Here is a 26,254-nt window from a genome sequence, read left to right as displayed (position 1 = left end):
AACACCCTGTCCCCGATTGTTCCCCCTGCCATGATAGGGCGGTGAGCCGGAGTGCTCTCGTCCGTTCTCTGATCGCGAGGGTGAAGCAACGTGTCACGTCAACTGTTCGTTTGTTACATCTCGCCCTTCCTCTTGTTAGTCCTTTAATACCCCCAGCTCTTTTGAAAATCAATATTAAAAAAAAAATTGACAACAAAAAAGGACGAGGACTCTTATTTTATGTGGACGGCACTGCTGTGGCGGTGGAATAGGCGCTGGACTGCAAATCAAAAGTTTGTCGTGTGACGTCAGCCACCTTCTTGGTGGCGCCGACCATGTAGTGCAGGAACAGCATGGCTTCGGGGCGCTCCTCTGCGCCTTCCAGCTGCTCGAGCAGCACCGTGAGGTCGATCCAGCGCTGCGGATGCCAGTCTTGCCACCACGACAGCACGCCACGCCTCACCCACACCGTCTTCTGTGAGCACACCGCGCAAAACAGAATGGCTGTGAACCAGGGGTGGGTTAACTTTTAACAGACCAACAGACAAGAAGTACCCACGTAGAGCCAAGTATATTCATAAGTGTGTGTGTATATTGACAGTTTTCGGCACGGAACGGGAGACATTCATTATTCTTTACTACTGTGATAGTATGTTCTTACGGTATGCCCCTTCGACAGAGCCGCATGTGCTGGGTTAAAGAGCAGCATGGCGGTTTGGGAGACGCTGGTTGGCCACTGCTGTAAACACCGCAACCGGCATAAGCGTCGCCTCCCACGGGCGTGGAAGCTGCGGGTACCTTGTCTGTGGCCGACTCGTAGTCCTCAAAGTTGGATATCTCTCTGAGCGAGCGATCGGTCAACTGCTGCACGATGTCCCTCCTCCACGCGGGGTCGCGTACAGGTCCGCTTAGCAGGGAACCTCGCGACGAATGCACATCACACCACATTCTTATACGTCACACCACTATTTAAAACTGTTTTTTTTATTTAACCAGGTGAGGCCCACTGAGCTTTGTAGCTCTTTTTCAGAAGCGATCTGGCCACAAATGATAGCTCACAAAAGTGGCTTATCATCATGTGGAAATTTATAGCAGTCAAATACTCTAAAAACGCGTGATGTTGATTCTAAATATAAAGGGAAAAACCGGAGGACCAGGATAACAATCCACGTGACCACAGGGAGAACATGAAAACTCCAAATATACAGGCATCAGGGTCGGGATCAAACCCACGACCTCCTGCATACCCGGTAAAATAGTTAACATCTCGCCTCCGTGGCGTCCCGTCATATACACTTACCACAAGACAGAATATATTCATATTTGTGTCATCAACGAGGCTTCATTACATCATGAACCAAAACCAGATATTCCATTTCTACAAACATCCGATCTGTGGCCTTATCACTCACGATCATGCCAATGCTCTGTCTGCGGTGCCTTTTACAACAGTGGATGCGGTGATTCCGAGCATCGTGCTTGGCGCTACGTCGTCCCGACGCTACTGTTGCCATGTATCGGGAGCGTGTCGGCTTATTGTCAGATCGTACCACACATTGCATCGCGAGTCTTCAATATTCACCATCCCGATTGCAACGTTTACCAAGTGCCCCAATATATTCATAACTTAAGTTGGTTCTCACTGTAAAATAATAACTTGAAAAAGACTAGACTGTACTTTGATGTTAACATGTTTCCTACATTGCTCCATAACAGCAAGTTGTCCAAGGCATCAAGTTGAAATATAAAACATACCACAAACCACCGCTCCAAGGACTATCCGGCCAAATGGCTCAGCGGCAGGGAGAGTGGCCGAGTGGCTCGCAATGAGAAGGATGCTCGTTCAAATCCTGGCTTGGGGTTGACTCAGCCCATTGTCCATTGTGGTTAGCTAAAATCAGTACCACTTCGTGGGGAAGTCAACAACGGCTGTAATATGTAGTCACTCAACCCCGCCACAGGAATGTGGAATTGCAACCACTGGCTCAGAGCTGTGAACAGGAGTTGAGCACCCCCAATGCCTCAATGCTCAGTTGAGCAAGAGAGCAGTTCGAATTTGTATTCCAATAGGCAGACCGGCAAATGTGTGCACATGAGAACATAACGCTTTGACGTGGTGTATTGCAGCACCTGTGGATTGGATGAACCACAGCGGTTGTGATTGGCTGTCGATGTCGCAGGCTCCAGTGCTCACCCAGGCCCAAAGGAGGCCTCTGTCCATATTGCCGAGCGTGTCGCCGCTGATGCTCCCTCCCCCCAAGGAAGACACACTGCCGGTATCCATACAGTCTTCACCGGGACCCGCAGCCAATTCTGCCCTCGGTGTCGGTGATCTGCTGCTGGGCTTGCTGGAGACAGCTGGCGCAGGTGTGAGGGAGCTCTCAGTGCCTCTGTGCGACTGCTGAGTGTCCTCAGTGGCCACCGACGTAGAATCCGTTTCGTTGCTTTCAGCGGCATCGTCCACACTGCTCCTCAGGTTCAGGTCAGCTAAACTGTTCAACGTAAACAGGCAAAACGCACATTTAACTAATAACCACCTCCGATTAGCAAAGTTGGCTACGTACAGTGCGAAAAAAGTTCAACATACTACATACAGATCATGGGAGGCTTATAATTATTAGGCCGAGGGTTAATTTCTCTAATTTACTGCCATAGAAGCACTCTTAACGACGGTAATTTGTTCCACGAAACCGGTCGCCAAGTGATTTGATCATTAAGCGAGTACAGGAAATACACGTAAAGGGTTTAATTCGTTCCGGTAGCATCGAAAGTTACCATTTTTCACCCAAGAAAGTACTTTATCATATTTAAACAATGGGCATTAATACATATAGATACTAGGAACATTATAAACACGTAATATGAAAATAAACATGGTTAACCAATGCATTAATTAATATTTACTATACCTACAACAGCCCATCGTTTACAGGTCGGTAAGCGAACACATTGGGCTCTATGGAGGTTCGTCGTTAACCGATTAGTCGTTAACAAGGGTGGTCATTAAGAGGGGTTCGACTGCATTATGCTTAATTACCCACAAAAGCAACACCGAGTCTCAAAACTATATTTCAGAAGGGTTTTGCAAATGTTTCAGTCGGAGGTGTTGATTGCTATGTGTTTTCCAACGAAGTATTTAAATTTAATATAAAAAATATGGAATACTCTTCTTTGAACAAGATGATGGAATCTTTCATGTTCACTTTGAAACAGACGGTACATATGTATGCTTAATATACCCACAGCAATAACCAGAGCAGCCAGCCAGAATCGAATCACAAACCTTTGCAAAAAGCCACGAAATTATGCTGAAAACTATATTTTGTATTGGTTGACTTCCACATGTATCTGTGCACTGACCAAAAGTACGTGTAAACAAAGTGGTACCACCTCTACTAGCTTTTGTATACCTTATTAACAACAATCCAGGGGCCTTGGATATTCTCTAAATAAGCAAACAAAGTATCTCGGAATTTCATTATGCTAAAATAAAAAAGTTTATAAAAATATATTCTTGGTTCTTTTGGTAAAGTCACATAGAAGGGAAATAAAATAATATAAAACAATAAAAAAAATAAAAATTATCACGACGTTTCGACTGCAACACAAGCAATCATCATCAGGTGTGAAATCCACAGCAAGAAAATTTGAAAAAAATGGCGCTTTTTGATGATTGCTTGTGTTGCAGTCGAAATGTTGTGAGAATTTTTATTGTTTAATATTATTTAATTTCCCTTCTACGTGACTTTACCGAAAGAACCAAGAATATGAATCCCTGCAGTCACGAAAACTTTAAATCAAAATTCATAAAAATGTTTTTTTTTCAGAAAAAGCTTGGTACCAGATTAAAGGCACACGTTTCGTGTAGATCATTCATTTCAACGCCACTTGAGGAATTCAACATATTATGCTGAAGAGCCGCTATGGCACCCCTGTCGTTCAGGTGTGGGCACCTGCTAGAGGACCCTTGCCCATCAGGTGTGGTCACCTGTTCAGGCTGGTGATGCTGCTCCTGTGGGAGCCGCCTGCTGCCCTCTGCTCCACGCCCTCTTCCGCATCGCGCTCGCACACTACGGGCCTCCACACCTTCCCGCTCGCCTCGTCGGCACACACACCCTGACGGAAGTACACCGTCCGGTCTTCCCGACCCACCCCAAACACCTGGCACGCACACACAAACGCGCACACACAAAAATACAAAGATCCCCCATATAGCCTTAGCAGGCTGTAGGGGCAAGTGCTGTTAGCGAGCACCTATAAAGGCCGGCACGGCACACGAGGGGGTGGGTGGCCAACACCACGCCCGGCCACCGCTGTCTCCCCAGTGGCGATGTTTACACATCGCACCAGGTACTCATTTGAGGCTGAGTCGACCTAGGGGAAGCCCAGGACAAGTTCAGATAATCGTCACTGGTGTTGGTCGTGAGCGGGAATCGAACCCGGGTCACCAGGGTTCGCAGGGCAACGGCGTTAACCGCTACACTACTGCTCCCCACTTCTACACACACGCACACACTGAACCACAAAAATACTGTACGGCAAAGGTTATGACCGTGCTCTAGTGATTGATTGAAGCCGAACATGTAACAAAACAATGATGGCGTTACGTAAGTTTACCAACAGTTGCGTCTGGAGCGGTGCCATGTATAAAAAAAAATATCCATGCATCAAATAAGGGCCACTTCGCCGCACCGTATTACAACATGGGAAATGCAAACACGTTGAACCGACAGGCCGTGCACACACACACCTGATCGTTGACCCCCACGCTGACCATCATCATCTTGCTGACCATAGACACCCAGCTGAGGCCAGCGGGACTGTCTGCGCACACGCCACGGCGGAACCACACCTGAGCACACAAACATCGCCACGGCGGAACCACACCTGAGCACACAAACATCGCCACGGCGAACCACACCTGAGCGACCAATGATAGCTCAATGAAGTGGCTTATCACGTGGAAATTTACAGCACCAAAATAATACAAACGCACGTTGATTCTCAATGTGGAAGGAAAAAAAACGAGGACCCGGAGAAAAAAATCCACGCGACCACAGGGAGAGAGACATGCAAACTCCGATTATACAGGCATCAGGGTCGAGATCGAACATCTGAGCGACCAATGATAGCTCAACGAAGTGGCTTATCACGTGGAAATTTACAGCACCAAAATAATATAAACGCACGTTGATTCTCAATGTGGAAGGAAAAAAACCGGAGGACCCAGAGAAAAAAATCCACGCGACCACGGGGAGAGAGACATGCAAACTCCAATTATACAGGCATCAGGGTCGAGATCGAACACCTGACCTCCTGCATACCAGGCGATGAAGATAAAATCACGTAGAGCCAGCTGTGGAAATTCCACATCTCACGGACTCGCCCTTTCTCACGTCACTCTACCCGCCCTTTTCCATGCTCTTCACCCCAGCAACCAAGGCCTTCGCTCAGCCCCCGTCAACCTTCGCCCAGTGGCAGATCACTCCTCCACTGCTGCCCTCATCACCTGGAACTTGCTCTCCCCAGCAAGTTTGTGCTACATGCCCCTTGTTCAAGTCTAGACTCGAGATCTTGGTCACCTCTGCCTATGGCTGACTGTCTATGAAGTGTCTTCATTTGCACCCGACATCGAAAATAGAAACAGTGATGTTACGAATGTCACACTTTTTGAATAGTGCTTTGAGATGAATATAATTTGTGTCGCACTGCATTTTAGAGGACAAGTTTTCAAAGTTATACAAATGACGAACGCGTGTACAGATGTACTCAGAAGTCGGCGTGAAATGTGCATCAATTTATAGATTTAAATAGTTTAGCACACAATACAATTTGTATTTATGTTAATTATATGCTAAGTATATGTACGATTATGGAGAAGATGAACCTGTACAAATCAGAATAAAAAACAAAGACAATATAGTAAACACAGAAGAATACATTCTAGAAATAAACTTTGACCCCAAATCATGTCAATCAAATCGCCAGAGGTGTGGAATATTTACCGGTTGGCAGATGAACAGAACAATCATCCACTGTCTCAATGGATCTAAAGGCACACTGGGACCCAACAGCCAAATCGGTGTAGTTGCACAGAAACAGTATTGTACTGTAGTAATGTGGGAAGCAGTGGCATAGCGGAGATAAAGGCGGCCAGGCGTGGTGCTGGCCACCCATAGGTAGCTGCTGACGACACTTGTCAAAAAGTCTGTCAAGGCTATACGGGGGGATCTTTGTCTTTATAATGGTCACGTGATGTTGTCACCTGTCCATCGCTTGTGATACACCAGATGACCCGCGTGCCAACAGAAACCTGCACGACACCAAACTCGTGCTCTGGGGGGTCCACCACCACCCATCCTTCACCTGCAATCGCACAACATTGCGGCAGCAAATTAGGAACGGGTCAACGGACTACAACGTTGTTTAACCACGCGCATTGCAACGTTTAGAATTGAGCATTTTAGATATTATTGCATTATGAGGTGTAATTATACAATTTCCAATCGAAATTTCCTTTATCATAAATTATAAAATATTTTATTATGTTTTATTTCTACGTGACTTTACCGAAAGAACCAAGAAGATGAATCCCTGCAGTCACGAAAGCTTTAAATCGAAATAAATTGTTCTATCTTATAATAGGCATCTGTAGATTATAGAAACATCCAAAACCCAATTGCGTATCTGGGAGCTCTCCATTTCATAATTACAGTCTGTTATCCCGTAACGCGAATTGGATGTAACGTGATGAAGGTATTAGGTAACGTTTTTTCATAACGCGGATGCGAATTGGATACAACCCGATCGAGTGACCAGAACTACATCGTGCGAGTAGCAATAAGCCATTGTACGGCTGCCTTGGCGTAGCGTCGCACAAGACGGGATGCTGCTGGATGCTTCTAGATGCTACCCACACGCCTCAGTCTTTGTTCAGTCGACACATCTCACGTGTTATCGCGGACTGTGCTTTTTACCATATGTTATATATTATTTATTATAACGCTATTTTGCCATAATGCGGTGTTCATCAGGAACGCAACTGCCGCGTTATAGGAGAACAGACTATATATATGTATTTTTTATAATTGAATATGTCAGACAGGGGGGCAGCGCTTGGTGAGTGGCGGCGCGTTTACCCATCGGGTTCTTCTGGTTGACACCTTCACGCGCCAGGAGCTTGCCCTCCCACAGCAAGACCCAGACGAGTGAAATGGGCCCTGCGCTGACTTGCAGGGCTTCGCTCGGGATCTCCACCCCGATCCACTCTCTCCCCTCTGGGTTGGAGTGATGCACGTCATCTCGATAGAGCACCTACACACACACACACCACCGATTGGCACGGTCGACCACGTGCGGTGCGAAACAAGTTCAACGTCCATACATGCACGATGGTGGCGATGACGATGATGGTGGTGGCGATGACGATGATGGTGGCGGCGATGACGATGATGGCGATGACGATGATGGCGATGACGATGATGGTGGTGGCGATGACGATAATGGTGGTGGCGTTGAGGAGGTACCTGCATGATGAGGAAGTGGGGGGTATTGACGTTGATGGTGGTGATGGTGGTGATGTTGATGTGCCCGTCTAGAACGCTCTTCCTTCCGATATTAAGAATCCACTGGAATTATGCACTTTTAAGTCATCTACATTTAAAACACCTTTCTTTAGAACTGCTTTTTGTGTTTAGTTGTTGTCCTTCGCCCGCACCTCCGATGGGCACGGTTGGTAACGTACGGTGCGAAAGAAGTTCAACATGGAGGGCAGACTGACCTCCAGGCTGAAACTAAATTCAACAAGGGGTGGTGCAGTAACCAAACAAAACTTTAGAAGCTCTGGGATAGAGGGTGGCAGTTGGCGCTGTGTCCTCACCTTGCCCTCGGTGGTCACGGCCCACACGGAGAGCTGTCCGGGTGGCTCCTCTGCAAGGTCCCATCCACCCAAACAAACATCGTGGAACAAATCTTGGTACGAACCCTCCTCCTGAACTGGAATCTGAAATACAAAAAAAACAAAAACAACCTCGTGGATACGTGACGCGCACCAACAGCGACGTTTTTTTGTTTTTCAAGATCAACGTGCGGTCGTGGCCAAAGCTGTTGACGCTCACCACACCTCACCACCAATGCTTTCTACCCTCTCCCGCATCCTGCAGCTACTGCACAGTAGAAACGGCACATCCAAGATCTACCATAACAGTTACACGCCATCGGGTCCTAGGTCTTTCCCCTTGGGACGCCCGACGAATGTAGACCACGCCAATGTGCGCGTCTTGGCGATCGTCGCGTCTCTCCCCCTCCTGCACACGCCCCGAGCCAGCGCAAGCGTTTTTGTCGAATAACATCGACAACACTCGCATGCAATGTGCTCTTCCGGCCCTTCTCGTGTTGCGCATCATGGCTTGTCACGAAAATCTTAGCATCCATTTCACGTTTGTTTTGCACAGCAGCAGGTATAATGAAGAATAGGAATATGTTTTACCCTTTCTGGCAATAGAACAGGTGTTAATATGTTCAAACACCAAATGGATACCTTTTGCAAGGCATCATGTCTGCATTAACCACACATGCTCGTGGCAAAAAGATGCCAACAACCATGCTCTGATAATATACTTATTGTCTTTGAAACTGCAAGGGTAAAACCTATTCTTATTTTTCATAATTTTTGATACTGCCAAAAAGGTCTCATAGACAAGCCGTAGGTATGTTTTCCAGCACAGAAGCCGTGCTCTGAGCACGTGCACGCAACCAGCACGCACCTGAGCCCACTTGTTGATGGCAGTGTAGCGACGGTAGCGGATCCAGCGTCGCCGCCGGACACACGAATTCCAGTGCTTTTTATGGGAATACGGAGCAGGAAAGTCTAAAGCATAAGTCCATCCCTGTACAGACACACACAAACAAAAAGATCCGATGTATAGCCTTAACAGACTGTAGGGGCAAGTGCTGTTAGCAAGCACCTATGAAGGCCGGCACGGCACACGAGGGGGTGGGTGGCCAGCACCACACCCGGCTCCTTTTATCTCCCGACTGATGATGTTTACACACCACACCAGGTACTCATTTGAGGCTGAGTCGACCTAGGCGGGGGGGGGGGCATGACCAATTCACATTATCGTGTTGGCTGTGAGCGGGAATTGAACTCGGGTCACTGGGTTCTAAAACTAAACAATTTTTTATTGTACCAGGTAAGGTCCACTGAGCTATACAGATTTTTTTCAGAAGCGACCTGGCCACAAATGATAGCTCAACGAAGTGGCTTATCACGTGGACATTTATAGCAGCCAAATACTCTAAACGCGTGGTGATGTTGATTCTAAATATGGAGGGAAAAACCGCAGGACTCGGAGAAAAATCCACATGACCACGGGGAGATCACGCAAACTCCAAATATACAGCAGGCGTCGGTCAGGGTGGGCATCGAACCCACGCGCTCCTGCATACCAGGCGAGGTAGTTAACATCTCGCCACCGTGGTGGAGCACGTTTAGGTAGGTGGGCTTGGTGGAAGACGGCGTTGGAGTTCGTGTAGGTATGTGCGCACACACGTTGAACTTCTTTCGCGCCGTACGTAGGCCAACCGCTGTTCGTCGAAGGCTGAACAAACAACTTGTTCACAACAAAAAAAAGTGGGCCGGTTTGGCTGCGAAAGGTGGTGGACGATGGTTGGGGAAACTCGCCTGTGCCTCCGTGGGCTCTCCGGCGATGCTGAGGAAGAGACTCCAATCGCCCTCCCACTCCCAGGCAGGAGAGGGCAGCTGCACCTGGGCCAGGAAGCGAGGGCCCAGTCCGTCCTCGGTGCTCCAGCCCCAGCGGTCGCTGGGCAGGAGCTTGGCGCCGAAGCCGTCCACGGGGTTCCAGCGCTGATCGGTCGAAAGGTTCCCAACCGCCGCCGTGGGGTATTGGGGGGGGGGGGGTGCAGCAAAGACACACAGACAAAGGTGCCCCAGCGGTGGGCCGTGACAGATAGTCGCGGGGGCAAGTGCTGTTGAGTCGACCCAGGACCGGGTTAGATAATCGTCTCCGGCGTTGGTGGCGGCCGTGAGCGGGGATGGAACTCGCCACACCGCACCCAAAACACCACCGCTCTCACCACAGCACAGCTCTCACCACACCGCCGTTCTCCCACCACCACACCGTAGCTCTCACCACACCGTAGCTCTCACCACACCGTAGCTCTCACCACACCGTAGCTCTCACCACACCGTAGCTCTCACCACACCGTAGCTCTCACCACACCGTAGCTCTCACCACACCGTAGCTCTCACCACACCGTAGCTCTCACCACACCGTAGCTCTCACCACACCGTAGCTCTCACCACACCGTAGCTCTCACCACACCGCTCTCACCACACCGCTCCCACCACACCGCTCCCCACACCGAGCAGCAGCAGCAGCAGCATCGCCGTAAAGCCTCGCGTCTCAGAAGGAGTCGTCCCGAATCCACCAAGGAAGGCCCCACCCGGCCCCCCGGCCCACCGGCCCACCGGCCCCACTGCTCACCTGCTCGCTCGACTCACCTGGTTCTCGAAGGCCTCTTCCTGTACCCGCACGGGGATGTCCCCGGGCCGCACGAACGCGTAGACGCGATGGTCGTAGCCGATGGCCCAGCAGCCCTGCGGCCCGGCGGACAGTCGCTTGAGCTCCAGGCGCGGGTCAGGGCACGGCCTCCAGCGGCTCTCGGCCGGGGCGAGCGTGAAGGCGCGGCCCCGCACGTCCAGGGCCCACAGGCGGCCGCCGCTCCCCGCCATGACCGGCCCCTTGCCGCCGCCGTCACCCGCCTCGCTTGTTAAAGGCCGCGGGGAGTCGCGGGGAGTCGCGCCTGCGATGCCGGGAGAGACTGCGAAGCTCAGCCCAGCAGGGGGCGCAGCGGGACCGCTTCCTGTTGCCTACAGACGGTGACAGATGGTGACAGATGGTGACAGACGACCTCGATGCGATTGATGATAGACCGATTTGCAAGGTGGTGACTGAGACTCTCCTCCAGCTGGTGACTGACCCCCAGCTGATCCCCAGATGGTGACTGACCTCCAGGTGGTGACTGACCCCCAGGTGACTGACCCCTAGCTGGTGACTGACCTCCAGGTGACTGACTGACCTCCAGCTGGTGACTGACCCCCAGCTGGTGACTGACCCCCAGCTGGTGACTGACTGACCCCCAGGTGACTGACCCCCAGGTGACTGACTGACCCCCAGCTGGTGACTGACCCCCAGGTGACTGACTGACCCCCAGCTGGTGACTGACCCCCAGGTGCTGACTGACCTCCAGGTGCTGACAGGCTGACCTCCGGGCTGATTGATCTGCATGTGTTGAGTTGTTCTGTTAACTGGGTCCGTGCACCATCATTGCCAACAAAGCATCACCACCAGCACATTTGTGATGCTGATCTCAAGGTGATAGCATTGATCTCCAGGTGGTGATCGACTGATCTCCTTGTTGTCACTGATTCTTAGTCTGACGACAGACTGACCAAAGATGTGGTGGTGATTGGTCTCTAGACAAACACGACTGCAATGGGGCGCCACAGTGGCAAGATGTCAACTAACTCGCCTAGTATGAAGGAGGTGGTGCCTTCGATTAAGATCCTGACGCCTGTAGATTTGGAGTTTGCATGTTCTCCCCGTGGTGGCGTGGACATGTCCCAGGTCCTCGGGTTTTCCCCTCCACATTTAGAATCAACATGCGTTTAGAGTGTTTGGCTGTTATACATTTACACATGATAAGCCACTTTGTTGTGCTATATCACTTGTGGCCAGGTCGCTTCTGAAAAAGAGCTATATACTTCAGTGCGCCTCAACTGGTAAAATATATTTTTAAATAGTTTAAATTAACCCTGCTCGTAGCTATGTTTACACAGTTGCCCAGCCTGGTCCTAATGTTAGCTATTGTCACAGTGACAGTGAAACCTTGAGGGCAGTAGGCCCTGAGACCAGCGTGGGCGCGTGGTCCGGGTAGCGGTGCCAATCACGGTGAGCACTTTAGAGACTAACCGCTTCGATGCTGGCACAATTTTTTTGCTCATCAATGTGGACACAACGCCGATGTAAATGTAATTGCCAGCGGAAGGATTGTCCGCGTAGAAATATTCAAGTCAGATATCCGAGTGTGAAAAATCGTATTTCAAGCATGCCCCGGAAAATGTTTAAGTTCAAGTTCATTTCAAGTTCATTTATTAGGTATAGCCCTGTGAGCCATTCGGCTCTTGAATCGGGTGCAACCGCAACAAACAAAAAAAACAAAACATGAACAAGAAAACATCTTAAAGTGACTATGTGCAAACAGAAAATCCAAGAAAAGACAGCAAAATATTGCAGAAAAAGCACCGTACACCAACACTGTGTGCAAAAATCCCAGTGGGATGCAAGTCAAACAACAACAACAACCACAAGACAACTTTGATTAAGGCCATCAGTCTAACTCTGTACTACAACAAACAAACATGGCCAAACCGAAAAACTGTTCGAAAATCACCAAAATAAAGCCATAAAAGCAATGAAACAGTGATCATAGGAACTGTGACAGAATTTTCACAATAAACGACATAAACAACATGTACCACCAAACTCTGCAGCCATAGCTGGCTGCATGAGTCATTCCACAACAGCAGGAGCATCAGTCGGAGTGTCAACATTTTTCAATGCACCTTTAAGATCAGCACACTCAATCAAAACACAGATCATACTTTGCAGCGATCATCTGGAGCGAAACATTGTATTTTAGGCCACTTAAGGCGCTGCGTTGAACACCGCCGAGTTTCTTTTTTTGTTGTAGGGGGCGAATTGTGGTGTATTTGTAACCATTATGAGGACACAATGTCACATGAGTGGCTTAAGCGGCCGATGCATTGTAATCCGTCGCAACCGCTGATCCGCATCTGTCGGCCCACATACAGTTCGTCCCGTTCCTGTCCGCATGTCAGGGCCACATGCGAGAGAAGCTCCGTGGCAAACCAGGCTGCTGACCAGGTCGCTGGACACGTGGGCACCCAGGTAGATAGGTAAGGAGAGATAACGGGTAAAAGAAAAAAGGTGTGCAGTATGGATGAACGTATTTCAACCGGGATGCAAGCGAGAATTCGCTTCTTCCCGCTGTTTGTAGCCAACGTAGCACTACTCCTGCTGGCGGGAGCCGAAGCACTGGGGCAACAGGAGCATGCCCCCCCTCTGCGGCTCGTGTGTGAGCCTGCCCCTGCTGAGCCAGAAGCTGGCGTGGCGTGCCCCATGGGGCAGTCGGCATCGGGCGGTAAATTCACTCCCGTGGGTTCCACCGATCCACGCGCTCCCACGCAGCTTCAAGAAGCAATTCTGCAGCAGCGCGAAACCATAATTAACCAGAAGGAGGTCATCAAGGAGCTGACGGCAAAGCTCAGCGGCTGCGAGGGTGGCCCAGCGGGAGGTGCTTCAGGTGGGCAGGGAGCCGTACGCCCGGCTCGTATGAAGGGTCTGGCTCGCCCGCCCGTCAAGGAGACGATGGGTGACCCGCCAGGAGCCTCCACAGACCACCTGGCACGTAGCCTGCTCGCTCTTTCCCAGCGGATGGAGATACTCGAGGTATGGACACTATTTTTTTGTCACCGGGGTGGCCCATCCACATGGGCCGGCACAAGCACGCACGTGGAACTTCAACGGATAGTTCACCGTTTGCGGTGATAATTGCGCGTTTGTATTGCACCGGTGTGGTAGATGCAGGAATAAGCTATCGTGGCAGATTTTCTTTTTAACTGGGGATGTTGGGTATGGTTGCCATGCGTATCGATCCTTTGTTGATGTTCATTTCGATGAGTCAAATCCTCGAATGTAAACACGACCCTGAGCATACGGATAGTTCACTCTTTTCCGGTAATAATTATATTTGAATGCCACGCATTTGTATTGTACCGGTAGAGTAGATGGGGGTATACATTATCATGGCAGCTTTTCTATTTGCTGGGGACGTTGGGTATGGTTGCCATGCGTATCAATATTCTTTGGGTCTTTCAGTAAAGTCACGTAAATAGGTCATCCTGATGACGACCGCTTGTCTTGCGATCGAAACGTCATAGTTTTTTGTTATTTTCTTTGACCCTATCTACGCGACTTTACCGAAAGACCCAAAGAATATTAATTCCTGCAGTCACGTAAGCTTTCAGTCAATGCGTATCAATCCTCTGTTGATGTTCCTTTCGCTGAGTAAAATCCTCAATGAAAGCACTTCCCTGAACACGCGTGTGTTCATAATTGATTGCTGGGTCAATTTTGCCGTGTGAGTAAAATGTGTGTTTGGACACCCAGCTCCGCCAGACACAGCCAATTAACAAAAACAGATCTGTACGTGAACGAACTTGAATAAAATCGGCACGTTTGTTCACGTGAACACTTCGTTCATTGCCTGTGTCGGGTGGAGGAGGGTGTGCGACACACATTTGTGTCACGCGACGATCTGAGCCAAACGTTAATTTGTGAATGAACATCTTTGTAAAACGCGGCACGGAGGAAGCACAAGGTGTGTGACACATGGGGGATGGTGGGAGTTGGGGCCTTCTACAACACAAAATTAACAAGCAATCGTGGATTCTATAGTATACTTTGGTATAAGCTGTGTATTCCCCATGCATGTATGTTGAGCTTCTTTCGCACCGTACGTAGCCAACCGTGCTAATCGGAGGTGCGGGGGAAGGACACCAAACTAAACACAAAAATCAGTTTTAAAGAAATGACCTTATAAAATCTAGTTTTAAAAGTGCATAGCTCCAGTGGCTTCCCAATATCGGAAGGAAGAACGTTCCAGACGGCCACAGGGGCGCATCTGAAAGCGAGCGATGCGGTGACCGTCTTTGGTCGATGGCCCAGCCAAAAGCCGCTGATGCGATGATGAGCGGAGTTCGCGTGATGGTTTATCCTCCTTGACGCGATCAGCGAGGTACTGTGGTTCACTTGTGGCAAGTACTTTGTCTGTGTAATGAGGGCGACATTCTAACAACGCATTCGTCTGGCAACCGGAAGCTAATGCAGCTCAGCGAGCACCGGACGGACACGGTCCGATCTTGCAGTGCCCGGTCACGACGCGTGCCAAAGCATTTTGTACAAGTGTACACCTATTAGTACGTCATGTGTTACAATTTACCCGTTCACGGATTCGCCCTGGGCATGTAAAGAGTGGATTTTGAAAGATCAAGGATTATCTCCCTCCCGCACTCGTGTCACGCAGACTGAGAGAGTTGTTTGCAAGCGGCTTGGGTTCATTGTTGTGTGCCCTGTCTTAAGAAGTCAAACATTAAAATGTAGAGAATAGCGATGTATCATTTTACGCTCCCTGCAATCGGAATGCACGGAGCACCTTTCAGGTCTTGCCAGCTAAGTTGAAGTCAACGATTGTGTTTTTTTTCTCTCTTGCAAAATCTCATCATATGAAATAACAATACATGCCAATCGTGAACTGTATATTAAATAATTATTGTGATAGAATTTGTTGAACAAAGTCAATGATGTACGTATTGTAGTTTATGTAAGGAAATGGTGTGTGTTAATGACTGTATGTAGATGAAATGTTAATTATGTGCCTTACATTATATGCAGTACAGTCTGTTTCCCATAACACCATGTGTCGTTTTCATAACGCGAATTGGATACAACGCGATGTATGTATGAGGGAAAACTTTTTTTTAAAATATATATAACGCGGACGCGAATTGGAAATAACGCGGTTGTAACGGCTGCCACGGCGTAGCATAACACGAGGTGGGATGCTGCTGGATGCTTTTAGATGCTATCCACACGCCTCAGTCTTTGTTCGGCCTGTGTTACGCGTCTCACATATTATTGTGGACGTGCTTTACCCCACATACAATATATCATTTATTAGAACGCGATTTTACCAGAACGCATTGTTCTTCAGGAACGCAACCACCGCCGTGATAGGAGAACGGACTGTGTTGCATTATTTCATCTCAGTTTGGCACTCGCATATGTTTAATTTAATGTTGATGGGATTGATTTTGAGCAAATCCAAAAGCGGGCCACGTTGCCAAAAGTTAGGGGCAACCTGAGTCACCCAGTGACAACAAAGAGAGTAGATTATTTTGTAATGCTGGCTGATATCAAATTATTTACAGTATTTGGAGGCATCAGTTTATGATGACCGCTGCAACGTATGCTGACCGCTGCGACGTATGATCTTGTGTTTTGATTTAGTGTGCTGATTTTTAAAGGTGCATTTGATACTCCTACTGATGCGACTGCTATTGTGGAGTGTTGTGGAGTGACTCATGCAGCCAGCTATGGCTATAGGGTTTGGTGATACATGTTGTTTATGTCGTTTATTGTGAAATTTGTGAAATTTCGGTCACAGTTCCTATGATCACCGTTACATTGCTTATGGCTTTATTTTGGTGATTTCGAAAAGTTTTTGGTTTGGCCATTGTAGTACGGAGTTAGAATGATGGCTTTAATCTAAATTGTCTTGTGGTTGTTGTTGTTTATCTTGCATCCCACTGGGATTTTTGCACAGCGTTGGTGTACGGTGCTTTTTTCTGGAAGCCTTTGGAGTTTTTTCCTGGATTTTTCTGTTTGCGCATAGTCACTTTAAGATGTTTTCTTGTTCATGTTTTTGTTTTTTGTTTGTTGCTGTTGCACCCGATTCAAGAGCCGAATGGCTCACAGGGTTATACCAAATAAATGAAACTGAAGTTTAATTTCCCCTCGCCAGGTGGCTCAGCGCCACGGTGGCGAGATGTTAACTACCTCGCCTGGTATACAGGAGGTCGTGGGTTCGATCCCGACCCTGATGCCTGCTGTATATTTGGAGTTTGCATGTGTCTCTCCCCCTGGTCTTGTGGATTTTCTTCGGTGTTTCCCTCCACATTTAGAAACGCGCATTTTTATTATTTGGCTGTTATTCATTTCCACGTGATATGCCACTGCGTTGAGCCGTCATTTGTGGCCCTGGTCGCTTCTGAAAAAGAGGCCTTAACCTGACAAAATTAAAAAATTTGTTTAGTTTAGCGAATTAGCGAGCGGCTCGTAATTGGAAGGTTGCGAGTTCAAAACTGGTTGGGGGGTTGACTCAGCCTAACATCCCAGGGGAATTCAACAATAGTTGTCCCCTGGATGGACTCGACCCTGTCAAAGGAATGTGCAATATTCCACCAATGGCATCGGCCTGTAAACATACGAATGCTGCCTCAAATGCTCATTCGAGCAGTAAATCACCACGAAAATCCAGAAGCTCACGGTACACGTGAGCAACTAAGGAGCATATGTCTTGTGTGTGTGCGTGCGTAGGGGGAGTGGTAGTGGGGAGCGGTAGTGTGGCGGTTATTGTGCTGCGCTATTAACCCAGTGACCCCAGTTCAATTCCTGCTCATGGCCAACACCAGGGACGATTATCCGAACCGGTCCTGGGCCTCCCCTAGGTCGACTCGGCCTCAAATGAGTACCTGCGTGGTGTGTAAACATCGCCACTATGGAGACAAAGGCATTCAGGCGTGGTGCTGACCACCCACCCCCTCGTGTGCCATTCCGGCCTTCATAGGTGCTCGCTAACATCACTTGCCCCAACAATCTGCTAAGGCTACACGGGGGATCTTTGTCTTTGCGCGTGCAGCAACAGCAGGAGAACGTGAGCGAGCGGCCGGTGAACGTAGCCGGACTGCAGGCGCTGCTGTCCGAGCACGTGGAGCGGCTGGGAGCGCGTCTCCTCGCCCGCGTGCAAGCGCACCTCACGGGCCAGTTGCGCGCTCACAACGAGACGGTGGCGCAGCGGGCGATGCTCGAGGCACAGTTCGCCGACCTTGCGCGAAAGGTGTCCGAATTGGAGCGAGGTCCGTCACGCGCGCCGCGGCTTATTTTGTTGCGATGATGCGTGCGTCTGATTTTTGTGTTGTCCCAACCGTCGTGCAGGGCAGCGTAAAAATTAACCCGTAAAAACAAAGTTTTTCACTATAAATCCTTTATATGCGTGGCGGCTAGAGTCCTCTCGTCCTCTGGCTTGAGATGGCTGCCACCTATGGGTCAGATGATTGCCTGCCACCATTAAGCAATTGGTAATTAAATATTTTTAAAAAATCCTAAAAAGTGTAAAGTTATGGAAAAAAATTTTCACGAAAATAAATTGTCACGCACAACGAGTCTGTGTGCAAAATGTCAGCTCGATTGGATCACGGGAAGTGGGTTAAAAAACGACCGAAAAATGTGCACGGTCGTAAGCGCGCAAGCGAGCAAGCAAGTGAACTTAATATAAAGGATTTAAAAAAGGTTGCCACGTTTCGTCAATGCCAGCCCTGTGGTCAGTGGTTATGCTTGTTATTTAAAATTGATCCTTTGCGATGATGGGGCTTTTAACGAGGGCAAAGCAGTTGTGAATGTAAATGTTACAGTATGAACGGTGTTCTGTAAGCGCACCATATGTCTGATTGCAAATCTTGCGTGTGGCTTGAAATTTCACTTTCAAATTATGTATGCCCATTACGCGTGGCAACACGTTTGACTTTGACATAATTTGCAAATGAAAAATGGTATTCAGTTGCGTAATTTGGAGTCAGCAAATTATGCAGTGATATTTCGTAAACCATGAAAGAGTTATGTGATCTGAACTTAGCTCGTACTTATTAGTAGCTATTCATGAGCTGACTAGAACTAACGTAGACTTAAATTGTCTTTACGTAAGCCAGGCCGCCCTTGCACAGGAGGCAATGTTGTTTCATGAGTCTCGATGGGTTTATTTCAGTTTCTGGTTATATCAAGTGTATGGGCTCACTCACTAACAAAAACATGACACAACTTTACAATGTATTTTTGTATGCGAACTGCAATGCCTAGTTGCAAATCCTAAAGTGTTGTGATGCATGTGAAATTGCATTTCTTACAGCAGGAGTGTCAGGCCTCAATCCTCCAGGCGAGTTCAAACTATCCTTACCACTCCGAACCAACTATATGTGCGGACGCTTTGAAGAGACGCTGCCTGAGCTGTACGCAGTGACCATGTGCATGTGGCTTCGGGCCGCCCCTGGAGCGGCTGGGCTAGGAACGCCTTTTTCTTATGCTGTTCCAGGCCAGGCCAATGAGCTTGTGCTCATTGAGTGGGGGAACCATCCCATGGAATTTCTGGTCAACGATAAGGTAAAAGCCGTAACTCTGCCATTGCATAATCGTCATCGTAACAGAAGATTTGGGACTTTGCGTGCCAGCATCATGGTCCAAATGTTTTGAATTTGGGAGAAACAACGACTTGGAAATTACTTAATTGGGAAACACTTCGCCATCGTGATTCCGAAAATATAGGACCCTCTTTAAAAAGAGATGAGACTGAGGCTTTCTTGGGGAAACAAGCAATATCATAAATTACGTATTATTCTCGTCAATTGATTCTTATGGCGATACTCGGGGTACCAAATAATACAAAATGGCCGAGGCAGTTAAATATTTTTTTCTGGGACAATATTTTTTACAGGGGTGTACTTCACTCCGCGACTGGGGTACCAATCAATCCGAAATCAGTGCCACTCCGCGATGTCGAAACACAGCGAGGACGATTGCGCTGAAACCCTGAACGCTCGTATGCACCATAATGCATCGTGTACAGTTCGTCGAGATGAATCGATTGCCGCATCGCCGACCATCAGACTAAAAATTACTGCATCACGGACATTATGCGAGGTGGTACCAATATAAGGTTCAATTATGATTATGGCTCCATATCATATCTCAATGTGGGCAAAAGGAGCATCATTTTTATTAATGTACGGCCACGATTATAAAATTCTGATAAAAATTATTTGATTTTCAACGCTATTTCCAATATTGGACAATTATCTCCAATGCATTACATCATTACACTAGAGAAAGTAATTTTACCCTTGTACGATGAGGATTTCCCATGTTAGCAGACATATGTAGTCAATTTTACAAAGACAAGGCATTCCTTGCCGTGGTAGATTCTGATCTTGAATCTGCAAAAAAGATTCAGATCGTGACTCAAATCTACCAAATATAGAATTTAGGCACTCGAGCCAATTGGGATTATTCATGAAAAATTGGATGTGCCTCATGTGTAGCCCCGATTAGCAGGGTTGGCTACATACAGTGCTAAAGAAGTTCAACATACATGCATACGATATGAAAACATATATACAGTCGACCCTTCTGCATCGCGACTTTCCCCATTGCGGTTTCGATATATCGCGGGGTCGGCATAAGAAATGAAATGGGAATTTTTTGGAGTTTTGCGAAGGCCGCAGACGACACACAAAAAGTTTAGGAACTCATAAATGCATGAAATATATGTACAGTACTGTATAATATTAATGTGTTTTATCTTTTAGTACCATAAATATTCGCAATTTTTTTTAAAGTCAAATTTTGAAAAAAAATAAGTTTGCGAAAAGAACGCAACAGCAGACGACACACAAAGGCTGGAAATGTAGAGATAACCTAAACAAAGGTTAGTAACTGGAGGTGCTCGCTTCGCTCACCAAGGGGACCAAAACATTTTAAGCGGTTTTTCCAGATCGTGGGGGGCCTGCGCCCCTAACCTCCGCGATGTGGAAGGGTCGACTGTATTCACTTCGTAGATTGTATGCTTAATTGTTATTGTTTCACAATCTTGAACTGAGCTGTCTGGCTTGCGAAGCTCTGTGGCCTGACAACGATAATCCTTTGGCTCACGCAGGTTGCCCAGCTACCACTGTCTGTTAACGATGGTGGTTGGCACCATGTCTGCATAACGTGGACCACTCGGGACGGTGTGTGGGAAGCCTTCCAAGACGGTGTACGCCGTGGTGTGGGAGAGGGACTCGCTCCCTGGCATCCAATTAAGCCGGGTGGTGTGCTCATTTTGGGCCAAGAACAGGTATGGAAAATGACATCAATGAAAGAATATGGGTGGCACGTGTGCAGCCATCAATTGCAAAAAGTCAAATTCTGTGCAGAAATCTCACGTTTCAGGGCATCTTCTGACAGACCTCAGATGCGAACTGTTCTTTTCCCCCCCTAAAATCAAGCTGGCGAACCTATCCATTTTGTAGGGGAATTCCTAGGGTCTCCTCATATCTGAAAAACGGTGGACTACTTTAAGTTACGCAGCTGAGCAGTACTATGCAATACAGTATGCGGAATTATACAATAACGCGGCGGTGTACACTCACTTATTTGTCCCGCCATCTTATCGTGTCCATCGTATCTTGACAAACTTTGTTACATTATTTATGGGAAAATTGTTTTCACTTTTCACGAACGCATCTACCGCGTTAAACGAGGGCTTACTGTAGTGGTGAGCTCAGTGGTCAGTTTTGTAGTAATTTATTTAGAGATTTTAAGTCTTCACGAAAACATATCAAGTGTCCTTATATGGAGATATGTAATATTTAACAGATATAACAGTACACTTATTGGCTACCTGAAGACTCTGGCCTAAATCGTCTCATATACGGTATGAGGTTTCTATGACCATTAGAAACTGCCCAGCAGGGTCCTGTTCTTACCTCCCCAATTCACGAACCACAGTTATGTTGCATGGCCGCCACTATGTACAACTCACTCACGCTCTTTCCTCGATGGTTGGAGGGGAAGTGATAAGAATTTAGTATTTGTTCACAAGGTTACACTTATATTTGGACTAGTTTAGGCCAACCAAAGCCAATATATATACCGTATGTAATTTTCCGTGGTGTTATTTAACAAAGACGCAACTCTGAATTCAACTTAAATTCATGACTCCAGGACTGAAATTATTCGTTCGCGTTGACCCCGTTGGCATCACAACTGTTTCTGACGGCGGCTCGGGTGCTGGATCAACTTTCGAAACGGCGAAATTGGATGCGGAAGCCGAGTTGGGTTAGCCCAGCGAGGCTGCCTTGGGAACTTGGCCCGACTCCAGCTGCCTGATGTTGGAACTGGGCGGCTCGTTCAGCGACCATGGGAATGTGGCATTCATTTATGGATCTAACCCAAAATAACCTCTATTGGTCACGAAAGCCTACTACTTTTTGAATATTGTTTCTTGGGGTTATTTTTTGTAATGTAGATGCTGTATAAATTTCAAATTGTAATGACTATTACAAAACATTCTAACACTGAATAGTTAATATATACAGGGTGCATACACCGTCCCGCACCTCCGATTAGCCCATAGACTAACACTACCCATAAACTCCCTGACCATAGACTCAACACCACAGCTCCGATTAGCACGGTTGACTACGTACGGTTGTGACACTGCATTGGCAGTGGTATATAAGTGTAATGTAGAGGTAACTTCTTTATTACGATACACCACTCCAACAATACTCTGACAGCCTAGGGACACAGCCTAGGGACACAGCTTAGGGACACAGCCTAGGGACACAGCCTAGGGACACAGCCTCCTCCTAGCGTGCCTGACTCTGGCTACGCTCTTGGGTTCTCAGGCTACAATTTCCCTAGGGGAGGCTATCCGACCCGACCCAGCCAAGATGCGGGTCTAGACTCTGGCTTCCTCGGAACTCGCCCTTACAAGGACGTAGAGCCGGGAGTCCCAGAGTCCCACCACTGGCCCACACAGCGTCCCGGCCCTTACAAGGACAAGCGGGATGAGGGGGTCCCGGGGTATGGATTACTGCAGTCACGAAAGCTTCAAATGAAGATTGAAACCTTGCAAGATTATCGTTTTACCTGGGTTTTCATTCCCGATTTGGATTTGTTTTATTATCCTCTGCAGGACACGGTGGGTGGGCGTTTTGACGCCACGCAGGCTTTTGTTGGGGAGCTCGCGTATTTCAACCTTTGGGACCGCGTGCTGGCCCCTGCGGAGATGGCCTCCATGTGGAACTGCTCCAGCAACCCGTCTGGAAACATCCTTTCTTGGACCAGTGAAATGGTGCAGGTCGTCGGAGGCGCCGCCATGAGGCCTCTGGAGCCATGCCCTGAGCGTGTCTACTTGTAACCGCGAAATCGTCGCAACGCCATTCACAATGTGCACACTAAAAGTGCATGCCTGCAAATACAACATTTACAGTACTCCAAATTACGAGAAAACACCATCACAACAGGAAAATGCATGCAGACTTGAACATATTTGAGAGCAGAGCAGCGTTTAACTCGAATTTTATATAGATCTCTTTTATGTCAAATCGTTTTTTTTTTGGGTTAGATCGTATGTGTCGTTAAAAACCGCCACCACCCAACTAGTAAGGGTTGTTCGCTTAAACAGAACGTGGCCAATTCGTCACTAGTACAGCACGCCGGTGTGTTGGAGAGCCAAGCCACATCATTTACAATCAGAGTACAACGTTTCACCAGTAATTACAACTTGCTTCATCAGGCGACAGCCAGATGTGGAGAAATCCACCTATTTTTTTCCTTATATAGAGGCGTAGATGTGGTTGCAACGGTTCGTCCTTTTGGGACATGCTTGAGGGTTTCAGTCTACACCCAAAACCCTAGGTAGCATCGCTGTGGTTTAGATTATGGTGGGGCCCCCGTTTCACACGACGCCCCAAATGACCGTGTGCAGAATAAAAGACCGCTGCCAGTATATTCCAGATTTAGCGTTTACTTTGAACTTAAAAAATTTTTTGTCCAAGTTTTAAATTGTCAAATGGTAACAGGACTGCTACTTCTCCAGGAGTGCACACATCACAAGCAATTATACCAACCCAAATGGCCCTCGCAACAGCAAAAGTCACAACAACCCGACGACCACAGCGTCAGATTTCCTCCACCACGAACACTGGGGGGAGCAAGCGGGGGAGCAAGCGGCTGAGCAACCCCCCGAAAAGGCACGCACGCAGTATCACCCAGCTCTGGAACAGATAAAAAAAAACGTTGCAAGCACCACCTCAAAGGATCACCTCCCTTCCTCCCCACACGTTCCATCTGTCAACACCCCGCAGTCCTCACGAAGCGTTCCCTTCACGGCAACAGCGGGTGTGGTTCCCCGTGATGCCCTACACCTGGCTCCAAAAACGATGGGTGGAGACGACCCACTGGTGAATGGACCAGCCGTCCACTGCAGAGCCCCAGTCGATCGTGCCCACCGGCTAGCAAGTGGTTACACTGAAACTATTTTTGTTCCTGGGTAGTGTTATATCCTAATTGCTCATGCCTCAAAAGTACATAAAATGGCTATTATTCCCATAAACTTTGCTTTTGTGACCAGGACAGTGATATTTTGAAATGTACCCATTTTCAATGAGAAAACATGCGCATGTGTCTTTCGTTCACAAACTCCTGGTCACAAAAGCAAAGTGTGGGGAACAGCCATTTTCTATACCTTTTATGCATAAACAATTTAAACAATAACTCTTAGTACCCAGGAACAAAATTTGTGTTACATAGTGTTATCACCCCCAGGCTGGACTCCAAGGCGATGGTCGCGGTGCTGAACCACAAACACGGCTGGTTCCCAGGCCTTGGATGAGGAGGAGTTTCCCCGTGGTCGGTCGTCTCACATCTCCAGCACAGCAGCCACAGGAGGCCCGCAAGATGATGAGGGCCACAGGATAGAGTCCTCACCACTGCGGATCCGTGGCGGGCCCTTTTATTGAGTCACACCCTTGGTTTTTTTCCAAATTGATGAGCACGGCGTGCACATGAGTCCAAACAAACCCTCGTGCTCCCGAGCTGATCTAATCCCACACACACCAGCAACCACTTTCGCACAAAGCCCCCCCCCCCCGCGCATCCCTCACTCCTCAATCAAGAGACACCCTGCCCCCAAAGCTATCACTCTGACTGCCACAGTGGTGGCTACATTTCTACGCTCTGGCGCAAAGTTGGGGGGGGATTAATGAGTTAACGTACATTATGCATGCGCATTATGCGAGCCCTTTGATCTTGTCCTTTCTGTCCATTGTGTGTTTTAAAATCGTCGTATTGAAGTATGGTGTTCCTGTATAGCCATGCATTAAACAATGTATTATTATTTGTGATTCGTTTCCACGCAGCACTAAGTAGATAGCTATCCAAAAGATTAAAGGAATGTCAGACTCATGTTAAATGTATAAGTCCTTACTATTACCCTCGATTATGTTACAAAGTAATTTCAGATTTTAGAGATTTTTTTAACATACCTAATATATTGTGCAATATGTACGTATGTATATTGAACTTCTTTCGCACCGTATATAGCCAAGGGACCGTCCATAAATTACGTCACGTGATTTTGGACGACTTTTGACCCCCCCCCTTCGTCACACGGCGTCACAAAAAGTCAGACCCTCCCCTCAAATATGACGTCACAAAGCTCTGCCCCCCCCAAATAAAACATGCTTCAAATCGCTTTAAACTACTGTATTGTCATTGTAGTGCGTATTTAATGTGGCGCTGCACTCTGATGTTGTAGGAGAAAACATTTATTAAAAAGTCTATTTAATTAAGTAGAACGTGTTGTCTATATTTATTTAAAGTCACAAATGGCTGACCCCCCCCCAAGGTGCGTGACGTCATTTATGGACGGCCCCAACCCTAATAATCAGAGGATGTGTGGAACAAGTGCAACCTTATGGGGAGGCCCTGTTGTGGTGGTGATGGTGGTTGCAGAGGCCCTTTGAGGTGCGCAGATGAAACTGTTGCAGTGCCGACTGTCGCCACTTGGCGGACATGTCTGCGGGTGACGAGGTGCTGGTTCAGCCGGTTTGCAGATGTGGCTCAAAAGTCAGGACACACTTTTTAACAAATAACATCGGGTTATTTAATCTATTTTAACAAATGCTCAAACTGGTTGCCGTTAAAATGAATGCACGCATTCATTCTCTTGAAATGAAAGTAGGACTTAAAAAAAAGATTAGAAAATTTATATAAAACGAATTGAACTCGTTCGTCTTTCGTAAAAATATCTTTCAATTTTTTAATGTCATCTGAAAAGGAAGAAAAAAAATATATTAATCATGATAACAGATAAAATATTTACTTAAATAATAAACAACGGAAACAAATTCATGCTAGTGTTAACATTTTTTTAAACAAAAATCTGTGTCCTGACTTTTGAGATACCCTGTATAAAGAACAGCTCTGTTTCAAACTCATAATTCTTACACAATCAAGGTGCACGTAAATGCGTCCAGGCATTGCGATTGTATGGCAGCTTCCATTTATTTCTAGATTGAAAATAATTTCTTTAGAATTCCTTTTTGTGTTTCGTCTATTGTCCTTCCCCCGCACCTCTGATTTGCACGGTGGGCTACGTATGGTGCGAAAGAAGTTCAACATACATACGTGTGTCAAAAGTTATATTTTTCCAAATGTGGGATTTCCCTTACAGTTTTTAAAGTAGAATCTGCACATTGTTGTCTAATTATCCGATTTAACTATTACTTTGG

At 47.5% G+C, this 26,254-nt stretch overlaps 2 protein-coding genes across 2 annotated transcripts in view; one reads left to right on the top strand and one right to left on the bottom strand.

Annotated features, from left to right (window-relative positions):
* TECPR1 (tectonin beta-propeller repeat containing 1) overlaps window positions 1-10,772 on the bottom strand; it is a 30,733-nt gene extending 19,961 nt beyond the window's left edge. The window contains exons 1-11 of the mRNA XM_078600316.1: window positions 10,505-10,772; window positions 9,665-9,847; window positions 8,745-8,867; window positions 7,859-7,981; window positions 7,119-7,293; window positions 6,245-6,345; window positions 4,730-4,831; window positions 3,968-4,140; window positions 2,110-2,471; window positions 778-899; window positions 296-454 (exon numbers count right to left, since the gene is read on the bottom strand). Coding sequence (XP_078456442.1) covers window positions 296-454; window positions 778-899; window positions 2,110-2,471; window positions 3,968-4,140; window positions 4,730-4,831; window positions 6,245-6,345; window positions 7,119-7,293; window positions 7,859-7,981; window positions 8,745-8,867; window positions 9,665-9,847; window positions 10,505-10,735 — 1,854 coding nt within the window. The 5' untranslated portion in view covers window positions 10,736-10,772. The remainder of the gene's footprint in view (window positions 1-295; window positions 455-777; window positions 900-2,109; window positions 2,472-3,967; window positions 4,141-4,729; window positions 4,832-6,244; window positions 6,346-7,118; window positions 7,294-7,858; window positions 7,982-8,744; window positions 8,868-9,664; window positions 9,848-10,504) is intronic.
* LOC144722186 (neuronal pentraxin-2-like) lies at window positions 10,457-25,312 on the top strand. Its single transcript, XM_078600344.1, has 5 exons — window positions 10,457-13,535; window positions 17,566-17,782; window positions 18,832-19,079; window positions 20,629-20,808; window positions 22,654-25,312. Exons 1-5 carry the CDS (start codon window positions 13,023-13,025, stop codon window positions 22,876-22,878), a joined length of 1,383 nt encoding a protein of 460 aa, XP_078456470.1. The 5' UTR covers window positions 10,457-13,022; the 3' UTR covers window positions 22,879-25,312.
* The last annotated feature ends 942 nt before the right edge of the window (window positions 25,313-26,254 follow it).

This window comes from Lampetra planeri, chromosome 1 (genome assembly GCF_965212315.1).
Source record: "Lampetra planeri chromosome 1, kcLamPlan1.2.h2, whole genome shotgun sequence".
Lineage (NCBI taxonomy): Eukaryota > Metazoa > Chordata > Hyperoartia > Petromyzontiformes > Petromyzontidae > Lampetra > Lampetra planeri.
Note: the sequence above shows the minus strand (reverse complement) of the source record. Positions and strands in the feature narration are given on the sequence as shown.